The 26,341-nt window shown below is 46.3% G+C and overlaps 1 protein-coding gene across 2 annotated transcripts in view; it reads right to left on the reverse strand.

Moving 5' to 3' along the window:
* LOC119463372 (AT-rich interactive domain-containing protein 2-like) overlaps positions 1–26,341 on the reverse strand; it is a 68,637-nt gene that overhangs the window by 16,153 nt on the left and 26,143 nt on the right. For both annotated transcript variants that reach the window (XM_049656571.1, XM_037724193.2), the window contains exons 4-11: positions 11,851–12,005; positions 9,844–10,062; positions 7,681–7,803; positions 7,491–7,573; positions 6,276–6,352; positions 5,599–5,680; positions 3,205–4,085; positions 2,680–2,822 (exon numbers count right to left, since the gene is read on the reverse strand). In XM_049656571.1, the coding sequence (XP_049512528.1) occupies positions 2,680–2,822; positions 3,205–4,085; positions 5,599–5,680; positions 6,276–6,352; positions 7,491–7,573; positions 7,681–7,803; positions 9,844–10,062; positions 11,851–12,005 (1,763 nt within the window). The remainder of the gene's footprint in view (positions 1–2,679; positions 2,823–3,204; positions 4,086–5,598; positions 5,681–6,275; positions 6,353–7,490; positions 7,574–7,680; positions 7,804–9,843; positions 10,063–11,850; positions 12,006–26,341) is intronic.

The following is a 26,341-nucleotide window of genomic DNA, read 5'->3' on the forward strand; positions in this document are numbered from 1 at the left end:
TTTACTTTCATCAGCAAGTAAAATGGCACCTGACAGACAGCGCTAGTTATTTTTTGTTTGTTTGCGCAAAATGCAAACACGCAGCCACGGAGAAACCAAGCCAGGACAGAGCGTTGGATTTACTGCTGCAGCTGCTCTTGTTGAAGTGCGCATGGACCGTTAGGGCATCTCGCGACATCACATGCACGTGCCACTCTCGGCTACTCGCAGTTTGCATTACCTTGGCAAGGCAGCTACACCAGCTCAGCACTATACTGTTACGAAACTAATGAAACGCGAACGCTTGTACAAGCAGCACAGAGTCGAACGAAAATTAAACCTTTTGACGAACCCGTCATTGTCAAGGTTTGTCAACGAGTTTTTTTTTTATAGAAAACAAATAGAACTGGACAAGTGGAATTTTTTTCTGTCTTTTATGTCCGTTTTTTGTCTCCCGTCTAATGCAATGATCTTTTCAGACAGAATTATAATGAGGAGTGCTTACGTCACTGAGCTAGTACCTGAATGTCGCGAGGGAGTCTCAAATTGTGCCCTTTACCTCAATCCTGCAATTCTGCATTTACCTCAATTTCTTGATTACTAAAGCTCTGCTCGCGATAATATTGACGCCTTAGACATCCTCAAACATTATTCTATCACTTCAGCTTGACTTTATATTTGCCTTTAGTGCCCCTTTAATCAAGAGTTACCTCTCAAGACCAAAACATTTTTAAAGATCTTTACCCTTCGTGTTACGGTGCTGAAAACGTTAATATACATCAGGTGATTTGTTTTAACGTCAACAGATCTTTCAAAAATTGCCTGTGGCATTTAGCAGAAATCAACTTATTCTACAGCTGGAATACTCGAAGAGGTATGCATTACTCACACTGGAAATCAATATGCATGATTAGCCAACTACAAAATTTAATTAATTAACTTCTCAACTAATTATTTTAGTGCACATACTGAAATACACGAAATGAGGCCAGTGATTTCACAAGGCACATGCACTCGGAATTAATTTTGAAGCTAGTTTTCTAATAAGCGCAGTCAAACTTGCCGTAAAAATGCACTGTTTTTCCACTTACTCTTTTACTAAAACACCATTTTATGCATTGAAGCTCAAGAGTTACTGGAACAGCAATGCATTTCATCGCAAAGTTTGGAAACACATATCCCGAAACTGGTGTCATCCTCGAGATTCATTCCGAGTGAATATGACCTCAAAAGTCACCGGCTACAATTCGTAAATTGCAATACGTGGCATAATGTAATTAGTTTAAAAGTTAATTAGCTAAACCTTAGTCACAAATTCAGTTTCATTTTTTGCGCAAATAATGTTTGCCTTCGAGAGAGTAGTCTAGCTCAGGAAGTATAACTGCACTACATGTCAGGGGTGATCTTTAAAAATTCTGTTAAAGATTAAATAAAACACCCCGTATGTAATTTTATGTTTGTTTGAAATGTGAGATCCATTTTCAATGTTAAGACTCAGAAGACTGTTTATTATTTGTTATTAAATGTATGTAAGGAGATGGTAAAGCCTCGTAGAGGTCAGACTTGTTTTTCTGGTAGTCTCACAACTTTTGCTCTAGAGAATACAGGGTCATACAGTTGGTTTTATTGAATCATGCAAGGACTGTTGATATCAAGTGAAATCTGAAACACTGTGAAACGAGAATAAGCCTCATATTCAAAATAAGCACATAAAGTTACATATATCTACAAGTTTTCAGCACCGAAGTATAAAGAAACATTTTTGGTCTAAGACACATTGGCATCTTACTGACATATCTTTCGAACTGATAAAAGCTCTACTACATGTTCCACATGGCATCACATTATCGTGACGTCTGACATCATGTAGCAATAAGGCTACAGGTACGAAGACGTTGCTCATAAAAAAAAACACCGCCCAAGCACTCCGTACAGATGGTTAACCAGCGAAGCTGAAACTTGCGGCCCCAGTGTTTAGCAGTGGGTTAATCCCGACACTGTATTGAAGCGTTTCTGAATAATTGGTTACATGTTTGTGTTTCTAGTGGAACGCAAGCGCCAATGGCGGACAGAGGCTGCTAACCACGACGCCGAGCTAACTCGAGATATCGAACGCATGCGACAACGGCGAGCCGAGAAGGTGGCGTTGCAGCATCAACGTGGCAATGGCGGGAACAGGTTCGCTAACGACGTCACTAACGGCGCTGCAAATTGCGCGTGTGCTTGGGTGCGACGCGGCCTAGTGCAAGCTTTCGCCTTTTTTTTTTTGTTTTTCTCTCCTGGCTCAGGGCGCCGCGGAGAGGAGCTAACGACGTCACTAACGGCGCAGCCAATGGGGTGCGCGCTGGGGTAAGACGTAGAGAATGATGTAACTGACGGCACAGCCAATGGAGGCGTTTATTGAAGCACGGCACGAACAGTTTTTCGTTCCGCCTAGCCATATACAGCTTTCACTGTAAAAATAAAGAGTGTTGCACACACTTCTGGCTGCTCTTCAGCTGCAGAAATTGCATGAATGGAGCAAGCTACTTTATCATGAAGCATGGAGCTCCTGGGCACCAAGACAAGAGTCTGGTTCATGGAAACAAGTATTGCAGTAAATTTATGACAAGGCTGCTTTAAGCAGTCCTCCTTCAGGCCCATCTGGAGTTGTACCGGACTATAGAAGAGGCACGAGAAGCCAGTCGTGCTTCTCCTCACCTTGTGTGCTGATGCTGAGGCAGCTGGTCACTTGAATGGGCACCGGTAATGGGTTGAGCCGCTTGCGGAGGCCGTCGTGATGAAAGCTCACTACGCCGTTCGCACCGTCCACTCGCCGAATACCTGTCTGTGTGTACACCGCCCTGGAAGGTTGAAACAAGATCTTGCTGAAGAAGAGAGCCCCGAAACTTCGCGTGGCAAGCAAGGCCAAATTCAAACCAATGCTAGATTCACACAATTGAGCAATGTTTCTGACAAAAGAATCTGCAAGCACTGCTGTTAGAGCTCAACAAATAGCCATACACTCTGTGCAATGGTTGTGCCTCACAATATCAGACAATCCAAGGGTGCGCCATTCGTGTAACAGGCAACAATGCCGAGTCTAAATGCTCGTGGCCTAAGTGCCTTTCTTTGCAGTTCCATACATTGGCCCACTATCACTAAGGAAAAGATTGTTAACGAAAACAATGAAGCAACATTAAGGGGTTGAAAAAGTGCAACACTGCAATGCAAAAAAGCGCTTACTTGACGCAGCTGGCAAATGTTGACGCACTGATGACGCTCTTCCGCCCTGCCTTGCTGCAGAACGTCACATACTCTGCGTAGATGTCGTTGCGTGCCACCGAGCAGCCTGGAGGAGCCGGCTCGTACATGGCACGCACCCACGTCCCTGCAAACGCCTCCGTGTCCATCGGGTCACTCTGCGGAGCCGCAGTCGTCGCTAGGCCCGGAGCGGCGCCACCTGCTGGCGGACCCACCCCCGGTCCGGGCCCCGTCGTTCCCATCACACCCGCCACCGCGCCTGGCGCGCTCGGTGTTCCCGCCATGCCTGGCCCCGCACTACTGCCACTGGCCACCATGGAAGGTGTTAACGGCGCCGACATCGGCAATGGGGTTGGAGGGACCGTCGGGTTAACTGTCGTTGGAATTTGTGGCGGAGGCAGAAGCGGGTCGACGGTCTCGATGAGCTTCATGCCCTTCTGCGCGAGCGGACCGTAGACCAGGGGGTCCAGGGTAAGCAGGCTGACCAGGATCCCCATGGACCGGTGGACCAGGAGCATGCGCTCGCAGGCATCGCGGCCCAGCTCACTGAGCATGTAGAGGGCCTCAAGCGCGTAAATGAGCAGCATCAGGTCGTGCACGGTGAGGAGCTCGAAAACGCGGCGGCACAGCGGTGTGTCCAGCGCGGCCAGCAGGGGCTCCGCATTGCGCTCCTGGCGGCACAGGCGAGCCAAAATGTCTAGGCAGCGCACGACCAGGTAGCGGTCCTGCGACTGGATGCCCTCGCGGGTGAGCCGCAGTAGCGAGCAGGACCAGCGTTGCCGCTCGCCCTCCAAGTCCTCGTAGCAGTGGTCGCCCGCAGAGGCTTCGTCCTCGTCTTCGTCCATGGCGGGATATAGCACCAACTGCGCGCGGAACAAAAGACACGAGAGGCGGAGCGTTATTGAAACAGTTACAGTAAATTCTCAATCCAAATTTCTTGTGGCCTCGAAGAATATCTGTATAACTTGAAATTCGTACGGTCCACAATCACAGCCACAAAGTGAAGGTAGGGCAGTCTTGGTTATTTAGGGTCTTCATTTTAATTTGAAGAAGTCCTTGAAGCCCTTTGTGAATTTCTGAAGCCCTTTCTGAAAAAGCATTCACTTGTATGCTACAGTGAGTGCTTTCAAGTGTGCAATTCTCCACCAGGATCACGGGAGACTAATGTTTCATACGTCGACTTCACCACTGTAAACCACAGCTGGAACTCCTCCGATTCTAAAAGAACTCGTCACGGCTCAGAAGTTTGTACCATCCATCCTGGCCCAGTACAGTCAGAGTAATCTTGAAAAAGACCGCAGTGTACAGTTGAACATCTTAAAGATGAAGCACAGGGGACCTAAAAGATTGTTCATTGTACAGGTAACTTCACTGTAATTATGCATTGTATTGCCCGAAATATAGCAGGCTGGGCATATTCACCAGAGGAAGACCTTAAATATTAATTCAATATATTTACTGAAAGAAGATGCTACTAATTCCTTCTGGACACTTTGTTAGATAAAAAGTGCAAGTGCCGCAGACATTACAGCATCCGAGGCCCATGGCACGCCCCTTGGCGAAACCTGGGAGTAACTCAATGTACAGCTGCAGAATGTCGAAAGCCAATATTGACTAGTTTGTCAAATTTTTTGTTTGTTTGCAGGTTCTTAATAACTGCTGCCTTATTCAACCTTTGCCTCTTTCTCGCCCTTAATGGTTCCAACGTCATCGTAGGCCATCAGTTCAGACCAGAACATCGTTGTCAACCATACGTATTCGTAAGGCTTCACATACGCTGCTGCATTGCAGTGAGTGGTGTACGACATGAACGATTCCTGGAGTTATGCAGTAGGATTGGAATGTTCGCTGCCAACGCCACGCTCATCAAGTGAGTCTCTATAGCGCTAGCACTGACTGCAGCTCAGTGGCTGCTGTGGAGAGCAGTGGTGGCACCACTACGTGCACTTGTTGTAAAGCAACAAATCAGCCATCGGCGGTAACTGAATTCCTTTGTTGTACAGGCGAAGTTGTTGTAGTGGTTTTGCTGTAGAGGCAGTCACAATACATATGAAAGATAGAAACTAGGCCGGGGCGTACAGTTACACAGATAAATTCCTTACAGTTATACCGGTCAATTCATAACAGAGGTGTTCGCTGTAAAAGTATTTGACTGTTGTCGATATGTCTTGGCTGTGAGTTTTTCAAAATTCTTGTCACTCCAAAATTTGCATGAACCATGACCGAGTCATCAAAATTTGTGAGACTTTACTTCTGATAAGCAAAAAATTTCAATGCAAGAAAGGCCAGCAAAAGTTCTTAAGGCAAGATAGAGCATAGCCAAGAATTAACTAACAGCACAGATTCAGAGGAAAAACACTGAGAAGGACAACATACCTTAGAAGCCAGGTTGCCTATCGTATCCAGAGCCACTTGGCGCAATGTCGACCAACGACTCAGGGCAGACAACATCACAAACCTACAGGAAAAACGAATGTCTTGGTTTTATCCCACTGGCGAACACATCACATAACGTTTTACAGTGGTTGCTATGACGACAAGCGTCCTTGTACACAAGTTGGCTTTAGCCTAAGAACCTGCCTTCGTCAGGATTGCCCTGATGAAGGCATTCCCTCTCGGATGGGCAGCAGTGGTCTTTTTCACCCTCCGACTGAGTCTGCCTTTCCATCTCTTGTTACTCGTTCAAGATCCGACTGTGCCTAAAGCCAGCGTAAGGTGTGGTGGTAGTATTTCGCTTACTAATGTGTAACGAACGTTATCTCCATCACTGACCCGATTTATGTTCATTGCAAGACAAAGGCCTCTTCCAGCAATCTCCAATTACCCCTGTCTTGCATCAGCAAGCTCCATCTGATGCCTGCAAATTTCCCAATTTCATCCCACCACCCAATTCTATATCGTCCTCGACTGCATCTGACCCCCGTTATTCACTGTTCACATTACATCCTTTATTCCTCTAATCTCAACTAGAACACTGGCTATACCAGTTTGCACTCAAATTTACCATAATTTCAGAATTTTCAGCCATATCAAACGAAACTGCAGAGACAAACCTGATGAACGTCCGGTTCTTAGCCAAGATGACGGCATTGCGCTCTTCAAACGAGAGGTTGTGGAAGATCAGTGCAATCTGCAAGAAGGGGGCAGTCAATCCTTGTTAATAAGCAAGTCTTTGTGCAGCAGTAACGTTAGCAAAGCTGGGTAACGCCCCAAAAAAAGCACAATATAGCAGCCACACAGAACCATGAACTTCCTTTAGGTGCACAGAAAACTGTGAGACAACCCCACTAGAAGACACTGTTCTTCACTATCCAAAGCTAGAAAAAAAGTTGTTAAATGTGCATCAAATGTTGGGGTGAAGCAGTTTTCAAAGAGAAAAACCTAAGGGTCTTTTTAGCCATGACAAAGAACATGGAATAACTCGAAACAATATTAAGTCTGACAGCTTGAAATCAAACAAACACTGAGCAAACATTTTTTTCTTAACTAAATGAAGAAGTTGCACAGAGAAGGCTTGTGCGTCTGCATGTCACCCCCTGATGACACAAATCTGTTAGGGACTGAATTGACTGTCAGATATAGCATCATGCTGCGGCCAGACGACCAAACTAAATCTGCTTAGCTTAGCATAATCTGAAGGCTTCTAAACGCTTCACAAATTTTACCGATTTTCAAGAACCACAGCTCTGCACAACAGCATTCCTATCACAATATGGTGATAAATTGGGAGTGAAGCTCAATGATGCCAGTTAAGTCAACAGATAACGAATAAAAAATAAATGTAAAAAAAAACCCCGTGCTGTTACGTTCACATGCTATTTGACAAGTGCGGTTGAAAGCACGTTCCATATCTGCTGCCATGGCAATGAGGGGCGCTGGTTAACACCCCACAGCTGTTTATAGTACAACCATTCACTCTCAAATACCCAAGTCGACAAAGGGAAGGCAGCTGCCGCTGTAGCTCTAATAGCAGAGCATTCTAGGCATCATGTGGAGGTTGCGGTTTAGACTCCCACCAGCAGCAGGTTGTCTTTGACTACTTTTATTTCCCTTTTTTAAGAATATGAAGCTTACTGCCAATTTAACCAACATTCATAATTAAGTTTACATTTCAGTTGACAAACATTTCATTTTTCCTATGATTACCCAGCACTCATATTGTTGTCGATAAAAATACGAACCCCTCTGTTCCCCCCGTTCTTCATGTTCATGCATCATGAAAAAAATTTCACTCAAAGTTTTCTTTTGAAAGTTCTGAACACACTCACCCTTAACACTCTTTGGCCTTCTATACTCCGCGTTCCTACTTCATAATTTAAGTTAAAAAGCTCATCCTCTTCGTCTTTGCTACCTGCAATGACCAAAGGCAAAAAAGGGGGAAAGCGCCACAAGTTAAGCAACGGCCAACTGGGCTGCAGCCAGTTAAAAGGCACTAGCCAAGACAGAGTCGTAACAAACCTTTGCCGATATTAAATAGGGCTATCGTCTCGGCGTCTAAATTGTCCTCCCAGAAACGCTCCATCCGCCGGCCCTCCACCCCCTGCCAACTCTCCAGCATCATGGGCCGCAGCGTCGGGTCATCTGCGTGCGGGCAAAAGCGTTACCGACGCGAAACAACGAGACAACATGAAATTTTTCTCGTACCACAGTGTCAACGATCGATACAATGACCTAGAGCCACGTGGCTACTAACCTTTGGCTTTCACCACGCCACCACCATTGCATTCCTCAACTATCCATCATTTATTTGGAGTGCCCATATTATGCAAAGATTCTTCTCCTTCCATTCCATTCAGTTCTTATCACCTGGTCTTGCTTGTGGCCTATGATAGCTATATTTCCCACATGGCATCGTGCCAACCAATGACGAAGGACAGAATGAGCGGAAAACAAAAAGATGTTGTACTAAATATGGCGGTTGCCAAATTACCATGCCAGTTACAACATTAATGATAACTTCACACCACCACTGTTTCCCATAAACTTGTTTGACAAGGCATCTCTTTATAATTCCAATGACGCTAGATATGCTTTCAACAATAACTTTACAAGGGTTCAAATAACGACAGATTTGCTTTTTTTTTTTCTAACCACAAAGAACACACTATTGTAAAGAGTGAGCAAGTAAGGGAAGCCTCGACAGCACATCCCCCTTCCCCCTAACTATGATAACTAACCTCTGCTTTTGAATACTTCCAGTTTAGCTCCCCCTCACCACTTTTTTCTTGCCACCTAGGTGGACAGCGAGCTACATATATACAAGGAAACGTACGGCTACATATGCCAAGGCACGCAGTCGTTGTCCTTACAAAGACATGTCCCCTATCAAAATGATGGCTTCAGTCAGAGGCATTCTCTTGTAAATCTCATTTTGGAATAACTTATCTAATGCTTAAAAACTGTCTGTCATTCAATGCAAAAAAAATTATAATCATCATCCTATTTATGTCCATTCCAGGATGAAGGTCTCAGGCCCCCAGCCATCTTCAATTAGTAGCTTTGTTTTGTGCCGGCCGAGGCAACCGCAGCTGAGACAAGGGCACAAGGCCTGTGCACTCTTATCCTTAATGTCATGCTACCTCGCCCGACTGCCACAGAATCTAATGATGCTGTCAAGTTAAGCCGAGGGGACTGTGACGTCACTACTTTCATCACTCCGGGCATGGCAATGGCAATTTCAGGCCTAGTAGCACGGCGCCATAAAGCAGAGTGCACCGGCCTTGTGCTATCTAGGTGACGTTGGCCGAGGCCCATGTTATGCCCGAGATTTTTCTCAATTTCATCACAGCACCTAGTTTTTGGCAGCCTTTGACTGCACTTCCCTGCCCTTGGCACCCAGTCCTGCAACTCTAAGGCCGCCGGCTGTCTCCCCTACACATTACAGGTCCTTCCCGACTTCCATTGCTTCCTTCAGTATCAACTAGAACAACCTGTTTGTTTTATAATCCGCACTGCTGTCTGCTAATGTTATGCCTAACCTTTTTCATTCTATCGCATGTTGTGCAGTCATTAACCTTCTCAGGCTTCTTTGTTAGCCTCCAAGCCTCTGCCCCATATGTTGGTAGCCGTAGAACGCAATGACTACAACACATTTTCATTTCTAAGGATAGCAGTGAGCTGCCACTCATGACTTGGCAATGCCCACCATAAGCCACGATATACAAAGTTGCAAACCAAACTAGAGTGTACTAGAATGGGGGAGTTGGTCCAGCGACACCTTTGCAAGCGCCAAGGGTGAAGCAAAAAACGCTGAAATTGGGGCGGCGCCCACTGGTTGAGGCGAGCTCACAGGCTGAATAGCTGTCGTTTTCTTGACCCACCGTCGTTGTTGGGTCGTTTACGTCGTTCTTTCTCCATTTTATTGGCTACAAGTCAGTGGGGAATAAAATCCCTGTTTCCACCACCAAGTACCAAAACTAGATGCAGCAGAGTGAAATGCCTGTCAAAGCTGCATGGAGCTGCGATAGGGTCTTTGTCGCGACAGGCCGCTCATTCAAATGAAGGCAACGGTAGCGCCACCGACTGTTCAATAAAACAAAAAATGCCTCAGCCGGGAGCCCGCACTGGACCCACTCCCCCTAACCAGTACACTCTAATCAAAGTTCCCAAAACGGCTCTCACCCGCTGGGAAGAGCCCCGCCTGTGCCAGCAGGAGGTCGACGAGTCGAGGCATGCGGTCCACCTTGAGGCTGTGCCGTCCCTCGTTGGAGAGGAGCGTGCACACGTTGAGGGTGAGCGCCTCCTCATTGGGCAGGCCGCTCAGGAGGGACATGCAGAGCTTGCTGTACTCCGGCGATGGGCCCGGGCAGGGCGTAAGGCCCAGCACGAGCCGCTGGCTCTCTGCACACGCACGCACGCACGCAGACAAGCCAAGTCAAGCACAGATGATCGGCCAAGTTGGTTGGGCACAGCGAGATACAGATGCATGACGCAATGCATGAACAGACCTGCCCTTATACCAATTCTACGTACAATACTGGTGGGGAACAAGCTGCCCGGCGATGCTGCAACTATTGCATCAAATGATGTGTTAACTGCATCCTTGCAGACACCATTTATGTAAGCAAGTTGTTTCGCGTTTGAGTGATGACATCCTTGCTTATCTGTATCCTCAATAGTTTGTATTGCATAATTTCCTTAGTAGTTTTCCTCCACCTGCACTGCGTTTATGGATTTGATATTTCCGCCCTCACTGCAATGCCGATTGGTGCTGTGGGTAATGAAATAAATAAATAATGTTATTCTATATCCTTGACATTTTAAAGATAGTACATTCAAAATCAACGAATACTAACAATTTGGTGAGAAATACTGATTACACACTGAAGATGCTGACTGCTCATTAAAGGTTCGACGACCTCGCTTTGTATGGATACTGTGAACTGGGCCCTCTGCTGTACAGCCATAGTAAACGATCAGTATGACAGACAAACCAAAAATGTTTATTGCATTTATCAATGAAATAGCCCCGTAACGAAAGCCGGAATTTCAGCTGCCATTAACATTCGTTCTATGAGTTGGTGTCACAGCTGTGCGAGCAGCTCCATGTAATTGACAAGTCCATATAGTTCGGCTAGACATAATGGTTCAGTGACTGTAATTATATTTTTAAAAGCGGTTTTGCCCTAAACCAAACGCAAACTAAAAATAGTGAAGTGACAGGTGCAAATACAAGAATCGTAAGCGAGCTCTAAAAATTGTGCATTCTATGATAGAACCGTAAGAACTGGCTGGTATGTAGGTGTAGGACAGTATGGCTGGCTTAAAATTTTAGAATATTTGTGGCACGGCCAGATGACCGCTGTACCAATGTAGCTACTGTCTGCTCTTTTGATAACAGGTGATTTGCAACAAGTAAAATAAAGCCCGCTATCACTGCATCTTATCTACCACATGACACCCCAATGTTAGCGGTGATGTCGTGTGTGCTCCAGGCACCGACATCTAGGCACACACAGCCCCACCACTGCTCACATTCACTTCACGCCACGATATTGTAGTGATGCCTTTTCCTGATGCCTAATGCCCTTTCGGAGCTTTATTATTTACTTACTATTTAATACTGCAGCCTGGTATCAGCTAGAACATTGGCTTACCAGTATTCCCTCATCCCACGAACAATAAGTCAGCGGAATGGGCTGACTGACAATCCATTTATTCATTCATTTATAACATGACTAATATTTTTTGTTGCAAAGTGTCATTGTTCTATTTGCGATTTTTTATCTCTCATTTGTACATATTGCCCTCCTTGCTTGGACCTGTACTATCTGCAGTATTGTAAAAAATCAATAAATAAACATAAAATATGCTCCTGCAAAGTATTCTGCACTCCAGGTACAACAGCCAGCTTTGCCTGACGTTCGCTTCATGGAGTTTACCGACCCAACAACCCCGAGCCTACAGAGACGCGAAAGAGAGCCAAAGTGGAGGGGGCTCCATATTAATTTTAACCGCCCGGGTTTTTTTCAACATGCACCTAGATAAACGAGTGTTTTTTTTTTATTCTGCCCGCATCAAAATGTGGCCGCTGTGGTCGGGAGTCAAACCCACGACCTCGCGCACCGCAGCGGGAGGCCTCTGCCACCGAGCAGCCATGACTTGTGTTCAACCGCCTGTCTCACTCACCAGGGATGTCATGCTGCGCGCGGTTGTAGTACATGGGCACCTGGACCAGCGCGGCGCTATTGCTCTTGCGGCCACCGCGAGACTCCGAGCCGGGGTCAGCCTCTTCGTCCGCATCTTCGCCCAGGAAGTGAACCTTCTCGAACACGCTGAGGTACCTACGCAAAAGACAAACAGAACAGGAAGTCAGATCGTTTCATCGACATCCAGCAAAGGAGCCTGTACAGTGTTCAAAAACTGGGACACAAACAATTCCGAACCTGCTCCAATGCGTTGTTTCGTTTTTGGGGACACCCAAATTGGCAACGGCGGCTTCATTCAGACTCCTAAACGTACACTTGGGACAATTCCATGCTTTGAAACCAGCTACAAAGCTATTACACGTCAGACTTCCCTGAACAGGTAAAAGGCATTCATTGCTGTGCACGCTTCAATTTTTCAGCACTGTACAAGAATTTGACATCGCAAGACTTTGACAGCAGAGGCTTCACACAAGAACTGAATGTGTTGTTATCAACAAAAGTCGGTTACAGGTAAGCTCACAGCTTGCTCACACAGCCTCAATATGTTAATCCAGTAAAACCTTAACTATATGGTACCATACATTGGGAGACAAGTTCAAACAGTATAAATTTGGACTAACTTCACTTTAAGCAAACCACCAACATTGTGTGCATGGGTGCAACAGAATATTTTCATAATCATGCCATAGCAACCTTAAGCTATTTAATGAATTAGGTCATCATCATGATCAGGCTAGCTTTATGTCCACAGAAGGACAAACGCCTTTTCCCGCAATCTTCAATTATCCCTGTCTTGCGTTATCCGACTCCAACCTATGTCTGCAAATTTCCTAATTTCATCATACCAGGTAGCCGTCTGCTGTCCTCCACTGCACTTCCCATCCCTTCGCACCCATTTCGTAACTCTAATGGACTATCGGTTAGATGTTCTATGCATTACATGACCTGCCCAAGTCCATTTCTCCCTCTTTGTTGTCTATGTGCCTTTAGTTGTAACAATGCAGTACAAACAAGCCAAATCCTACATTTAGTCAGTGAGTGAACTGATAGGACGCACTAAATGCACTGCCAGACAGTGTCACAAAAGAGGCCTTCGTCGGTGACACAAGTGCGGTTCTGGTTCAACTGCGGTGCTGTCAATCGACAGTTTTTTGAATAGCCTTCGGCTTCATGCAAGCCCTTTTGCGGGACACTCCCGAGTGCTTTCACTGAGATTTTAGTAACGTACGAGAATGCAAACGTAAAGAAAACATTAAGCTACAGTGTGCACTCTGGTGCCTCATGCCAAACGTATCCAAGTCAAGACGATACATTAGCAACCATCCTGTTCTTTGTATGCCGACACATCTCATCAGGCCCATAGCCGTCAGAATCTCCGCACTATCTCAGAAATTGGATGTGCTATGCGCTTATAACTAGGATTTAAGGTACGTTTTGCAGAAGCAAAAGCTCACTGCAACAGTTACAGGCAATCAAGGATAGCGAGTGTAGCCATCGGGACAACTTATGCTGAAGCGGAAGCAGGAGTCAAGGTTCCACCACGTTTGACAACACTATTTCATAGCCATCGGGACAATTTATGCTGAAGCGGAAGCAGGAGTCAAGGTTCCACCACGTTTGACAACACTATTTCATAGCGCAGATACACACTACCTACAATAAAATTGCCAAATAATGTATGTTAACATAGTGTTCATAAACCACAGAAACCCAATAACTTACGTAGCCTCGCAGTGAAAACAGCACTATTTCTTTATGTACATATCCCATTTAGGCTTGCTTGACAACACTATTCTAAGACTGTCTAATAACTAAGAATACGTGTTGCAAAGTATGCAACCAAGATGAGTACTTTTCAGACAGGAAAAGTAAGAAACGTACCAGAAAGCTCGAAAAGGTAGCCATAAGGCAAGTGCACCCCAATACCCTACCCTGACGAAGAAAAACATGCAGCAGGACCCATCTCACGAGTATACTGTCGACAGCAATGCGTTAGCATTGACTCAGTATAGTGACAATGCATTTCCATCGTCAAAATTAGTTATGAGGTGTATACTGCAGCAGGAATACTCTTTCGCGCTTCCGTTTTCAATTTGCTCTGATGATACACTACATGTCTACTGCGACATTGTTTATTCAAGCACACACACAAATCTCGTTCTTCCACAGAGCACTACAAACCTCAGCAGAAATTAAGAAGGGAAGTCATCCTAGATATCCAGGGGTACATGTACGCTTGGCCACGACAGTTTATGGGTCACGGGATTTGCGAAAAACGCTGAATTCTTACGAAGCCTGGGCGCATAGCCTTAAAATTCAGTTACAATCTATGGCGGCATTCGCGACCCACACAGTGATTAATTAAGCTAGACTGTACACATCCCGTGTATGGAAAGTACAGCACTCGATCGATGCCCACTAGAAGTGAACACATGTCAGAAAAGCAGATGGAAAAAAAAAATAAGAAGAAGAAAAGGATGACGCGCGGGTGGTGAAACAGACGCAGGCATCGACGAGCGGGAGGCGCGGCCGTTTCCCACGGTTCTTTTCGACAGTCGCGACCATGTCGTCTGCGGAAAATGCATAACGGCCCATTTCGTTTGCCCAATGGACGCAGATGGGCGGGTCCCAGGGCGCGATCGATATCCAAGATGGCCACCACCGCGATGACTCCCATTCCGCGAAAGGAGAACGCGTTAAAAAATCAACTAATAAAGATGCTCAAGCAGGCTGTCGTCATCGGATGAAACAGACACAGCGAAATGTTAAAAAAAAAACGCTTTAATTTTTTTATTTTTTTTTAATACGGCTAATGCAGCAGTTAGCAAAGTAGCGGCGACTTCGCTAACGGTTGCATATCTGCGCCCACCATGAAGCAGACGACAAACACCGTCGTGCAGACCACCGTTTATATAAATATATAAGCGTTGGCGCAGACGGCGGGACGACACCGCGGAGGCAAGCAGCAGAAGACGAGCCGATACCGTGCCAGACCAAGCCAGACGAGACACCGGCCGCTCTAGCCGCACGGAACGTGCTCCTAGCCGGAGGGCAGAAAACCGGAGCAAATAAAAGGTGCGGCGAAAAAGAAGTAAATCACCACGCACACACGCGCCTCCGGCTTTGCCCAACGCGTGCGTGCGTGATCGATGAACAAAAGCAACCCCCCCCCCCCCCCTTTCACATGCCGCCGCTTCCTCCTCACTTCCTTTCACCCCAATGCCAGCCATCCATCGAAAGCCGGCCCGGCCCAGCACGGCTTTGCCGATGGGCACGTAACGCCATTCAAATATGCGGCCGGCCAGAGAAAACACTCTGTAGCAGACGACGAGAACAGGAGAAAAAAAAAAAAAAAAAAAAAACCGCGCTTCCTGGCCAAAGAAAGTGCCAGCAGACGATCACTTTGCTGGTGCCTACGTATCCGGTCGTCTGCTAGTAGTGGGCGCGGTGCGCCATCAAAACAGACGTCAAGCCACATCTTTCCGAGTCTCCAGTTGCGCCAGACCATTTCGAAACCCGGTCCCTTCTACGACAGGTAGTAGACTACGCTTTTAGCTTATCCATAACGGTATCAACCTTTACGGAGTGGCCGGGTAACAACGCTGGTACCGACACCTTGTGACGCACTGTCTCCAACTGCAACGCGTTACATACCGTTTTCGCGTTACAATGGTGTTCCTGGCGACATAAAAAATTAATAAAAAATGCTGCACGTTAACCGGCTATGTCGTTGCCAACACTTTAAAGAAGCGGCTAAGTACAATATGGCTATTTTGGACTGGAAAACTTAGCGCCAAAAATTTTGGACAAGAACACAGGGAACAGACAGCGCAAGTGTTCCAGTCAACCCGACAGACCAACTAGCCCAACAGTCAGTTCCTATGAAGAATATGGCTAGTTGCTGCAGCAATAGTTCCGTGTCCTCTGCGTAAAATCTGCTCCACCAGGTGACGCCATGAGCCCGGCCGCTTACGTCTCCGGTAAGCACGCAAGTGGCAATGCGCTTACGGACAAACTAAAACTCCCTAGTATTAGAGAGTTTTAGCTTGCGTGTAAACGTTTGCAGAATACCGCGTTACAGGAGTGGTGCGCGGCAGCAAGCCGGTAGCTACACCTTCTGACGCAGACCTTCACCAGAGAAGCACACACAGAGCTAACACTGCAGTGACTTCCCGTGTTATACTTAACTGCTAGCGTAAAGCGACGTGATCAATAACGCGCAGTCAGTCCTCTTACGATTTTCCTTCGACGACAACATTAACGCAACCCAAAAATGTTAAAAAACACATCGTAGAACACATCGTAGTTTCAAAAGCGTCACAAGACGTCACCACCAGCTTCGCTCCGGCATTAGGGTCATCCACAAACGGTAAGAAGTATACGGAAAGCTAAAACTCTCTAACGACAAAGAGGCGAAAATGAATTATAAAGAAAGCGGTGCAAGAGCGCCCTTTCCTGTCTCTCTCCCCCCGTCCTCCGCGCGTTCAAACATCGACAAAAAAAAAAAAAGGGGGGGGGGGGTACGAAATTCGCGCCCTGGTTATCTTAAAACATGTACACGAGTTAGGCAAGTGGCACGATTAAGTATCGCCGCAGTGCGCACGGTGTTATCCGGTAGTCTACGAACGTGCGTCGGCCGCGCTCCACTCGAAGCATGGCGTCATTAGCTGTTAAAAAAAAAAAAAAAAGCAATGTCGCAGATCAATGCGCCGATTCTGAAGTAGCTCGCTTTGCAATGAGCTGCACGCTGCACTTCGCAATGGGCTGCAAGAAACGGCCCCAGACGTAATAAAAAAAAATAAAAATTAAAAAAGGAGGGAGGCAGGTGCAAGGAATGCACGATCTGACCACGTGGTGGCGCCAGTACAAAACGATCGCAGTCAAAGCATTGGGGTGTAGGGACAGTGGAGGCAAAATAGACATTAAGCGAGTAGAAATAACCAAACGGAGGTTATCTGATTGGTGGCAAAAATCAAGGCCAGGGGTGAAATTTCACCCTCCACAAAGTACAAAATATGTTAATAGTCACGGCTAGGCGGCGTGTGCCACCGCCCGATTTAAAGAGTGCAGCCTCATCCATCCATCCATCATCCATCCATCGCGGGCTACCCGCAACGGATGGCGCGCGAGGGCGCTTCCAGTCGTCTGAAAACCGGAAGCGCTACGCGCCAAACCAGATGTCGCTAAGTCCTACCCGAGTGGATTAAAAGCAACGCCAACCACTAGCCACCCAAACGAATCGACCCAGCATCGGCGCACTCTACCGCAAGCTGTAGTGGTGAAACGCTGGAGTGTTTGGGGAACGGCGCGAAATGTACGACACAAGATATTTATTTTGACACTTCTGATGCGGACGTTAAGGAATGTAACCTTCCGCAGTCGAAAAAACACTCAGCAGCGCAGCGGCGTCAGTGGCGGGCCCCGTCCGCCTCTGTAGTACAGTGAAACGCCCCTTTAACACTGCCCTCGAAATCCATCCAATCTGGAGGACGCACCAGATCATGTATCCTTTCGCAGACCTCATAAAGTGTGAGTAAACGCGCGATACAAGACTCGCTCCGTGACATCGGGAGTGTTGCAATCAGCGCGGTGAGGACCGCGTGCTTATTCCTAAAGGCAATGACGCAGCAACACGGTCGGTTTCATTGGAAGAACGCTGCATCGAGAAACAATTTCTTAAGTATCTAACCGAATTATTGACACAATGAGTTCGTAAGTATTTAGGTGAACATTAACACCACACTTCCTAAATGCACAAAGTTACTGCAATACCAAGTATGTCTGTACGACTCTTACTGCACTAAAAAAAAAAAAAAAGACAGGAAGTCCCTTTTTCAAGGGGCTTGCGCTGTTTCCGGAATATGACACCAAAGTAAAAAGCGGGTGGCGAAGTTTAATTAAATAACTATCGCACCAACGCCGCGTGACAGCCACAGACTGCGACAATGACCAGCCGAATAAGCCAGTTGTTCCATGAAAAAGTGATTACAGTGCATAATAATATATTCAGAAGTTGGGCCCGGCAAGGTATCGTACGTTCACTTTTACGTTTCAAAGAACGAACAAAACGAAACTCCCCAAAATAGAACGAAGCGTCCGCGACGTCACCGTGACGTCACTGCTGCCACGTTTTCAGTGCTAACTTCGAAAGGGACCACGGCATTTACCATCCTCACCAAGGTGTCCCCGTTTGCAATTGAACAAGTGCAAGGAGAGTTACCAAGAGCAACCTGTAATTCCAGTGATTAAAAAAAAAGTAAAGTTGGACAACTTCTGCGTTGGTGAAACGTAGGCGCGTCGGTCAAAACTTGTTAACTATACTTCCTCACGCGTCAGAGCAACCACATCAGCACGCCTCGCAGCTTTTCACGACACGGTACGAATTCGAAGAAACAGTGCAACACACAAACACACACACAGTGTAAACGGTAAAACCTCGTTATACACAAACACACAAAACACGCACAAACAGTGTAAACAGTAAAACCTCGTTATAACGAAATTGAAGGTGGGAGCCAGAAGTACGTCGTTACAGCCAATACTTCGTAATATCCATTATTGCATGCACTGCACTATGAATATCTATGGGGATTTAAAGAGGCATCTCACTTACTTCGTAACATCCATTATTTCGGTATATACTGTTTCGCTATAACGAGGTTTTACAGTACATCAATATGCACGAAACGCGAAGCAGAACGGGCGGGAACGAACCCGACAAGTCCACGGTATACCAAAACTCGGTGACCAAAACAACAATGATGTTCTCTCTCCCTCTTTCTTTAATGCCGCAAATCATCGGCACTCATTCCAACAGCCATAAAATTTCCTAGAAATTTCGCCAGAGAGTACTCCATGGGGCTGCCAGCATGGCGAGATTAATCGGCGTGGATTCGCCTAAACTTCGCCCTTCTGGATTCAAACGGCTTCGCTAACTGGTCGTTTAAAACGAAACATTGCGCTATAATTTCATCAAGTCGCTGCGATTACGCATGCGCGCGGCGTCTCACGGCCTTCTGCGACAATTTACGAGAAAAAAATAGGATTGCTTCGAAATTGAGGCCCAAGTACGGCCGATAAAGCGTACCGAATAAAGTCACAAGAACGTCCGACGCTACGAGCTCGAAGTTCAGACAGGTTCACGGAACTAAGCTTCATTGTCATGGCAGATAAAACAATCGCAACGACAGCGTTCCCTACAGTAATTTTAACGCGATAACGTTAAGGGCCCCGTGCCTCAAAAAATCGGGTGTCGGCGTCGACCGTCGTTTGGCGAAAAATCATTCCGAACCACAACCGCGTGGCGCAGAAGCGTTAGTGAACTAACTGAATTTCTCGAAGTAAAATGCGCCAGAAACCGAAACGACTTAACCGAAACCTACAGACTTGACAGCGTCGGACTGCAATTTGAATATACGAGGAAACATAATTCTGTCACGCGGAAACTCCAACACCGAAACCCCTTTTCCAGCACTTCTACCACTCACACAGCGGCGAGCCCCGGTCGGTTCCTTGCAACAACACCATCCAGATGGCGCTCGCCTCCTCGGCAGCGGCGCGCGGAGGCGAAGGTGGAGAAAAAAAGAAAGCTGCAGTTGCCGGGAAGCGTGACAAGCAGTCAGGGACCTTCGAGTGCTATCGCGTTTCACTCTTAAAGGCGAAACTTAAGCGTCCTCCAATTTTTTAGTAAGGAAGTACGTTTTCAATAGTGCAAGAAGCGTAGCCGACGCAAGCCGGACGTCGCCGATTGGCGGCGCTGGTTAAGCACTAAAGCTAACGGAGCCCACATGGAGCGGTCCATGTAGCAGACGGCGCGAAAGCGAACAGACGACCACCTGGCCCCAGAGCAAACAGAAGCAGACGGTCGCCACGCAACAGAACGAACGTTTAAAAAGGTACGGGGAAAAAAAAACGAAAAGAAATAAGAAAAACAAAAACACTGCATACAGCTGGCGCCAACACCGAGACAGGACAAACTTGGCTGCACTCCAAAAAGAGAGAACACGAGAACGAAGCCTTAAATTATGGTGATCAAGACCAGGTGCGCTTGCTTACGTGTTTTTTTTTTTTTTCCTCTTACCCTATACTGGACAAAGACATTCGTGACTTCCAAGCGGTTCCTTCGAGCACTGCTCTACTCAGCAAAGACGCATTCGAATTCGAATAAAACGGCTAGCGGAGTCGACAGTGGTTAAAGTGATAGTTAAAAAAAAGAAAAAGTCAGTTTATATTGATAAGGTGCCCTTGCAATACTTCCATTTTTGTTCATTTCGCCGTACAGTTACTTTACTAGAAAGAAAATGAAGGTCAAGCTTCAATTTTTTCGTTAATTTCGCATGGAAAGAACGGCATCGGTACGTCAGGATGTGACGTCACCCATTTCAAAGTATTTTCTCGTGTTCCGAGCCTTTGCGGGGCAGTAATAAATCGTGAAACTTACCGAGTCCAGCCTAACTGGCTATTCTTTAATACGAGGCGGTCAGTCCACCTTTACCAATAAAAAAAAAGGCAACTAGGCCTAAGTAGGCGGCGTCAAAATACATGACGTCACAGCTGGCTAGTGTGGGAACTTCCAAGGCGACGTCTCTTGTTTTTGCGTGTTGTTATGACTTACCACGCCTAACTCTAACGGCAAGAGAGGTTCTTGTTCGTATTGTGAAACGGCTGTTTATTAATAATACAGTGCCACTTATTATTCTCTTTCGTCTAAGTGCAGGTGAACCGAATGGACCTAGAGCAAGAGACGCGACACTCGTTAGGCAAAGCAGAGAGAGAAACAAGTTGCTTGAACTGCGTCTGGACGACGAATGCACCATTACAGGGTCAGCGTCGAATCGGAAATCCAGGAACGTCTGTTCCTCGAATCACGTCTGTCTGTTCAATTACGTCTGTCTTTTTTACATCTGTGCGTTCAATTAGCGCCGCCTAAATTAGGCGCGTCGGTCAAGCGCGCCCGAAAGCACGCACGCACGCGTACACACACACGCACACACACACTACGAAGTAGCACGCCCCGAGAATCGAAACCACAAAGCTTCCTACTAAAATTACTAGAGGGAACTAGCGCTTCGCTCGCTTGGCTACCTACGGGAATTGCGAGTACAGCACGTGGATTCGTCTAATCTAGTTACTTGCGGCTTCGGACGATCTCGGTGGCGTTATCTACTGTGCTCTATGTTTCTAAATATTTTTGTTTTCCCAAAAGCGTAAGGGCAATATTTCGGCGGACACACGCACCTTCATGACGAATCGTCGAACTTATGGCGCGACATCTTTGCTGAAAACGATCGATATTGCAAAGCCGTTTGAAGCGAGAAGGACTAAGTTATAGGTGAATAAACCACGTTCCTAGGCTAGCCCATCTTACAGTAACCCACAGCCCCCCCCCCCCCCCCTCCACCTCCTAGACAACAGCGGCAGATGTTCCTCCGGTAACCATTTTAGGAAACCTCCGCGGCTTGAACCACGCAGCGATGACGAATGCGAAATTAAAGGGGGGGGGGGGGGGGGGGCGTAATCAGAAATCCGGGAACAGCGGCGGCGCGTTCACTGGCGTCGCCTCTGCCTCACCTCTCTCTGTTTTAGGGTGCCTCGATGCCCAGCGCCGCCGTCCAGGGTGGAGACAACCCCGCTGGCGCCGCCATATTGTGTCACACGAGCTGAGACTCAGCTACGCTAGCGTTCATAAAGTGTTACTCGCGGCGCGCTTCCAAGTGTTTTGCCTTGATGAGGATTTTTTTATCGGTGTCCCATCTGCATATCTTTATAACCAATAGCCGTTAACTCGTCGAAGGTCGAAGACGTAAGTGTATGGCGCCGGGAACATGCCCCAAGTTGCCTAATTCAATCACATTTAATATGCCGTGTGTATGTTTAAAATACGCACTATTTTTTTGCGCTTCGATGCTTGGTATATAAGGTTTGCGACCCCCTGTGTGTGGAAGTTTTTCTTTTTCGCTGTTGTATTTTGGTTTACACGTCACGCCTCCTTTACCGTAGCCAGCCATTCGCGCACGGCGGTTAGTTTCCCTTGCGTTGCGCGTGCTCTTCGCGTTCGTTCCAATTATTTGACGATATCTACGCGCAGTTTTTGCTTTTTTTGCCCACAAAACTGTGTGCTGACAGGATTAAGCTGGTGTAAAAATAACTGCGATGTGAAAATAAGGTTTAGTTAGTGCTGTAGAGAAAAATTTAACGTAACTTGTCTGTGTCAATCTCGCGTAGTACACACAAGAAATCAAACGATGCACAAAATACATTTACTTATAATGTCTAGTACAATCAATCATGAAAGAGATATGTACATGAAAAATTATATGTACTGTGTGGCGCCTGAAGGTTATGCTGAAAGACGAGATAAAAAAAATTAATTCGCAAGGTAGGCACGACACACAATTCGGGATAGAGAGAGTTTTTTCTTTTATTTATTCATTACATGGGGGGTGGTTCAAGTGAGTACATCAACCTTATCACACACAATATAAATCGAAAACAAGAATGCAAACAAGAAAACGCAACCGCGGGTAATATTATTCAAGATATCCAGCCAGAATACATACATCAGCTACCATCGAATACGTCGCATCAGCCAAACACATCGATGGCGAGTACAGAACATTTCATAAATAACCATTAGAACACTGATAACTACATTGAAAAAATAAACAACACTGCATACATATCACGTACAAAAACCGTAAATGAAACTAAGACAGTCAAATACAGATTAGCAATGTTTTTCACTTCGAAAATATAGTCCATGATGATGTAGGGGTGTTGACGTTAACAGACGGCGCCCATCCTGTCGATTTCCCTCGTACTGGTCCTCTTCAAAGTGTTTCTAAGTACAAGTAAAACAACAAAAGTGATTATTGATATGAAAAGTTGCCTTGTAAATACAGAGAACCCATTACAGTTCTTAAAAATAAATTTTAGCAGAAGCAATGCTGTATTACCTCGCTTCACACGTTTCGAAGAAATGCACAGGCTACAACAGACACCATGCCAGAAAGCGCCGAAACATTTTGGTCCCATGATGCCCCTTAACTCTACTACACCTGGGCATACCGTGCACAGGCATTTAAAGACCGTCACAGTACCCACTACGATCGGGAATGAGCACGAATGACCGTCGGCTTACGATCACCACGCTACAAATATGTACAAGTCTAAAAAATCAGCTATGTAACGTAACACCCTGAGGTCCGCAAGATATCTCCTGAGAAATCAGAGAAAATCACAATGTTTCGCTTACCACGTACAAAACAGCCGCTCTCCCCAGACGAAGCACTGCGTTCTTTAGTCCCAAATAACCAGTACCGAAAAAAGAAAAAAAGAAGAAAATAAACAAGAGACACACACGATGTGTGCTTCCCGTGAAAAAGGAAAATAGGTGGCTTACGTGACGATTCGTAGCTAATGTAAGACTATTTCGCGGCTAAGCATCTTCGTCAGTCCTTAAAATAAGGGTACAGACTGCGCCAATCAAAACGAAAAAAGCCTATGCGACGCGCGCTCGCAACCCATACGCTACTCAGACAGCATCGGTGCAGTGCTTACTTAGTTCGTGAGCGAACGTAGGTACGTGAGCGAGGATCAGAGAATACTTTTTTATTTAAATGAAAAACACGGTGCGGTAGTCTAAACATTCTTGACACTTACCTCGCAAATGCAGGAGTTACCCGTTGCCTTCCAGTGATCGCGCTTTACTTGGGCTTCCCATCTCTTCCGTCGCTCTGGGTCCCGGGGGTAGCGAAAACAACGCAGTCCTTTACGCGTCGATCCGGCGCACTTGGGAACACAACAGCCCGTCATGTCAACACGATGCACTTGATAGCTTGTCAGTCATGCGGCTGAACACTGTCTAGCAAGTAGAAGCGTCCGCGAAGCATCCGCGCGCACTGTGCCTCGAACTCAGCACCGGCACCAAGCAATCGCAACGGCTCGCTGTGACACAATATGGCGTCGCAGCGAGAAAGCGGCGGCGCGGGGGCGGTCAAAGGTTGGCACCACCCTGAACGGCGGCGCTGGCATCGAGGCACCCTACTCTGTTTGTTCAGCCAGCGCCACCGCGCGTCGGTTCAGCACACACACACACACACACACACACACACACACACACACACACACACACACACACACACACACCAACTCTCTCGCTCTCGACAAGGTGTGCTGTACGGTCGTGCGTACGCAACTACGGTCGAAAACGACGCCGAGGAGGGAGAGACACTGCGAGGACGGGGAAGGTTTCGGAGACAGATCGATACAGGACACTGCCTCGGAGTCGTATATATCGTTGTCGACTCGCCGCGCTTTCCAGCGGCAGACGCCGCTGCGGCGTTATTTCGCCGGGAAAAAAAAAAAATAATAATATGAGTCAGGACACCGCGCGCGCGCCGGCTGGCGCTATTCTCGACATGTCGCGGCGGCCGTTGAAATTCCGCCATCTTTCATTCTTCGAGACAATCCTCGGAGAAGTCGCGACGCTTTAGTGGAGCCCGAGGGGTTAGAAAATAAAATGAAAGAAGGTACGGTTGGCGGTGTACTCGAATATAAATAAATATAAATAAATAAATATATATATATATATATATATATATATATATATATATATATATATACTGCGCTATACTGTTACTACAAAGGACAGAAAAGGAAACTGACACACACGTGCGCAAATTTTTCGACTGTTCGTTTTAAAAACAGAACGATGTCATACCAAATAGTCCCACTCGAAACCCTGTTAAATTTCTCGCTAAATTTGCCAAATCAGTTGGGCCAAAGCACGCAGGTGAAGGAAAGTTCGTCGGAGAGGGAAAATTTTCATCCACCAAACTATGACACGTAGCTATCTGATCATAACGAATTTTTTTTTCAACATGGAACTATTCTTTGAGAAACCCGTATGGCTTTAAACCCTTCATAGAGCTTCGCGCTGAGTCGGGTGTACAACAATTCCTCTATTTTTTCTTACACCAGCCTTACCGTACGTCTCATACGATGCTTGTACGGAATTTTCAAATAAATGAGGCAATGCTGAGCGTCTCGCCGATGTGAGGCAAGATTAAAGAAGTACTCGCACATTTTTTTTTTTTTTTTTTTTTTGCGGTGTTATAGAAACTCTACCACCTTGCACGCAAAAAAAAAAGAACAAAAAAACACGCAGTTGGGGTAAACGTAAGATATTTTTTTAGTTTGATACTAAAGTTGGTCTTCAAACGTCGCCATTCCGACAACTTCACGAGATATGCGACCTTACGAAATAAATCGGCGTTCCACTTAATTACACTTAAATACTTAAACTTGGAAGCTTAAAGTTTAAACTTAGAAACTAAGAGGAACACTTAAAAAAACATCTATACGAGAGTTAATAACGGTAATCTAACTTTCGAAGCCGCAGACAAGCAGGAGCACACTTGGAGCAGCAAAAGCTGACAACCAAACGCGTTGTTTTTTGGATCACTGCGACTCTGCTGTTGCTCATTTGTCCTGCTTCGGGAACTGGCCTGAATAACGAACTTGCTCCAAACAATTACGCCCATACAACTGGGCCCCGAGATCGGCCACAGCGCGCTGCCTCGCACCGCCCGATCTCGGAGGGCACGACCTAAAGTACATGACGTCCTACACGCAACGTCTTTTTTTTTTTTTTTTTTTTTTTTTTGCGTGCGTTTTCGCCATCTTGCGCCGCCACCCCTTTTTCGACACCTTTAAAAAAGGCCCAACTTGGAAACAACTAGCGCAAGACCATTAGACATAAATATAGGCTAGTGATGGTAATTCTGATAAGTGATTTTTTTTTTTTAACGCTTAGAAAAATATGGTTGAAAACTCATCTGGGTCTATAGCCGATTAGGCTGCGAGGGATGCATTACAAAAAGAAAGTTGCACAGGATTCGTAGCAAAACAATAAAAAGGTGTAGATCATCGTGAAACTACATCATGTAGAGAGTTTCCTGATGACGATGACCACACTTGCCAGTACTTTTGGTAGAGTTATGAGGAAAAAAAAAGGTGAAATGGCGAGTGAATAATGTCCCGTTATTACTGCTTCTTAAACGCAAATTGCGGTTCGAACAATGTAGTCCGTTCTCACGCTTCGTGTGACGCCAGATTAGACATCGCCCCAATGCAGCGCGCCTACCAAACGCTTCGAGACGAAAAAAAAAAAAAATCGGGACTCCGACGCAGGTTACGCCCACTGACTGTTCTTTTGAGTGACATTCGACACCGGGCACTTCGTCAATTAATGGATACGGTTGTGGAAGTCGCCTTACCAGTTTTGCTACTAAACAAAAAAATGAAAAAATAAAAATGGGGCAAGTGTCGCAATTCGTCGATGACTCGGCACCGCGCAGAAGAAAGTCGCCGCACCCCCCGCGATGAGAAAGAAAATATATAGCATGAAAGAGCAGGTGACGTCACCGGAAAACACCGTTATCATCCCCATCCCGCCGTTAGGGGCGACT

This window comes from Dermacentor silvarum, chromosome 9 (genome assembly GCF_013339745.2).
Source record: "Dermacentor silvarum isolate Dsil-2018 chromosome 9, BIME_Dsil_1.4, whole genome shotgun sequence".
In the NCBI taxonomy this organism is placed as follows: domain Eukaryota; kingdom Metazoa; phylum Arthropoda; class Arachnida; order Ixodida; family Ixodidae; genus Dermacentor; species Dermacentor silvarum.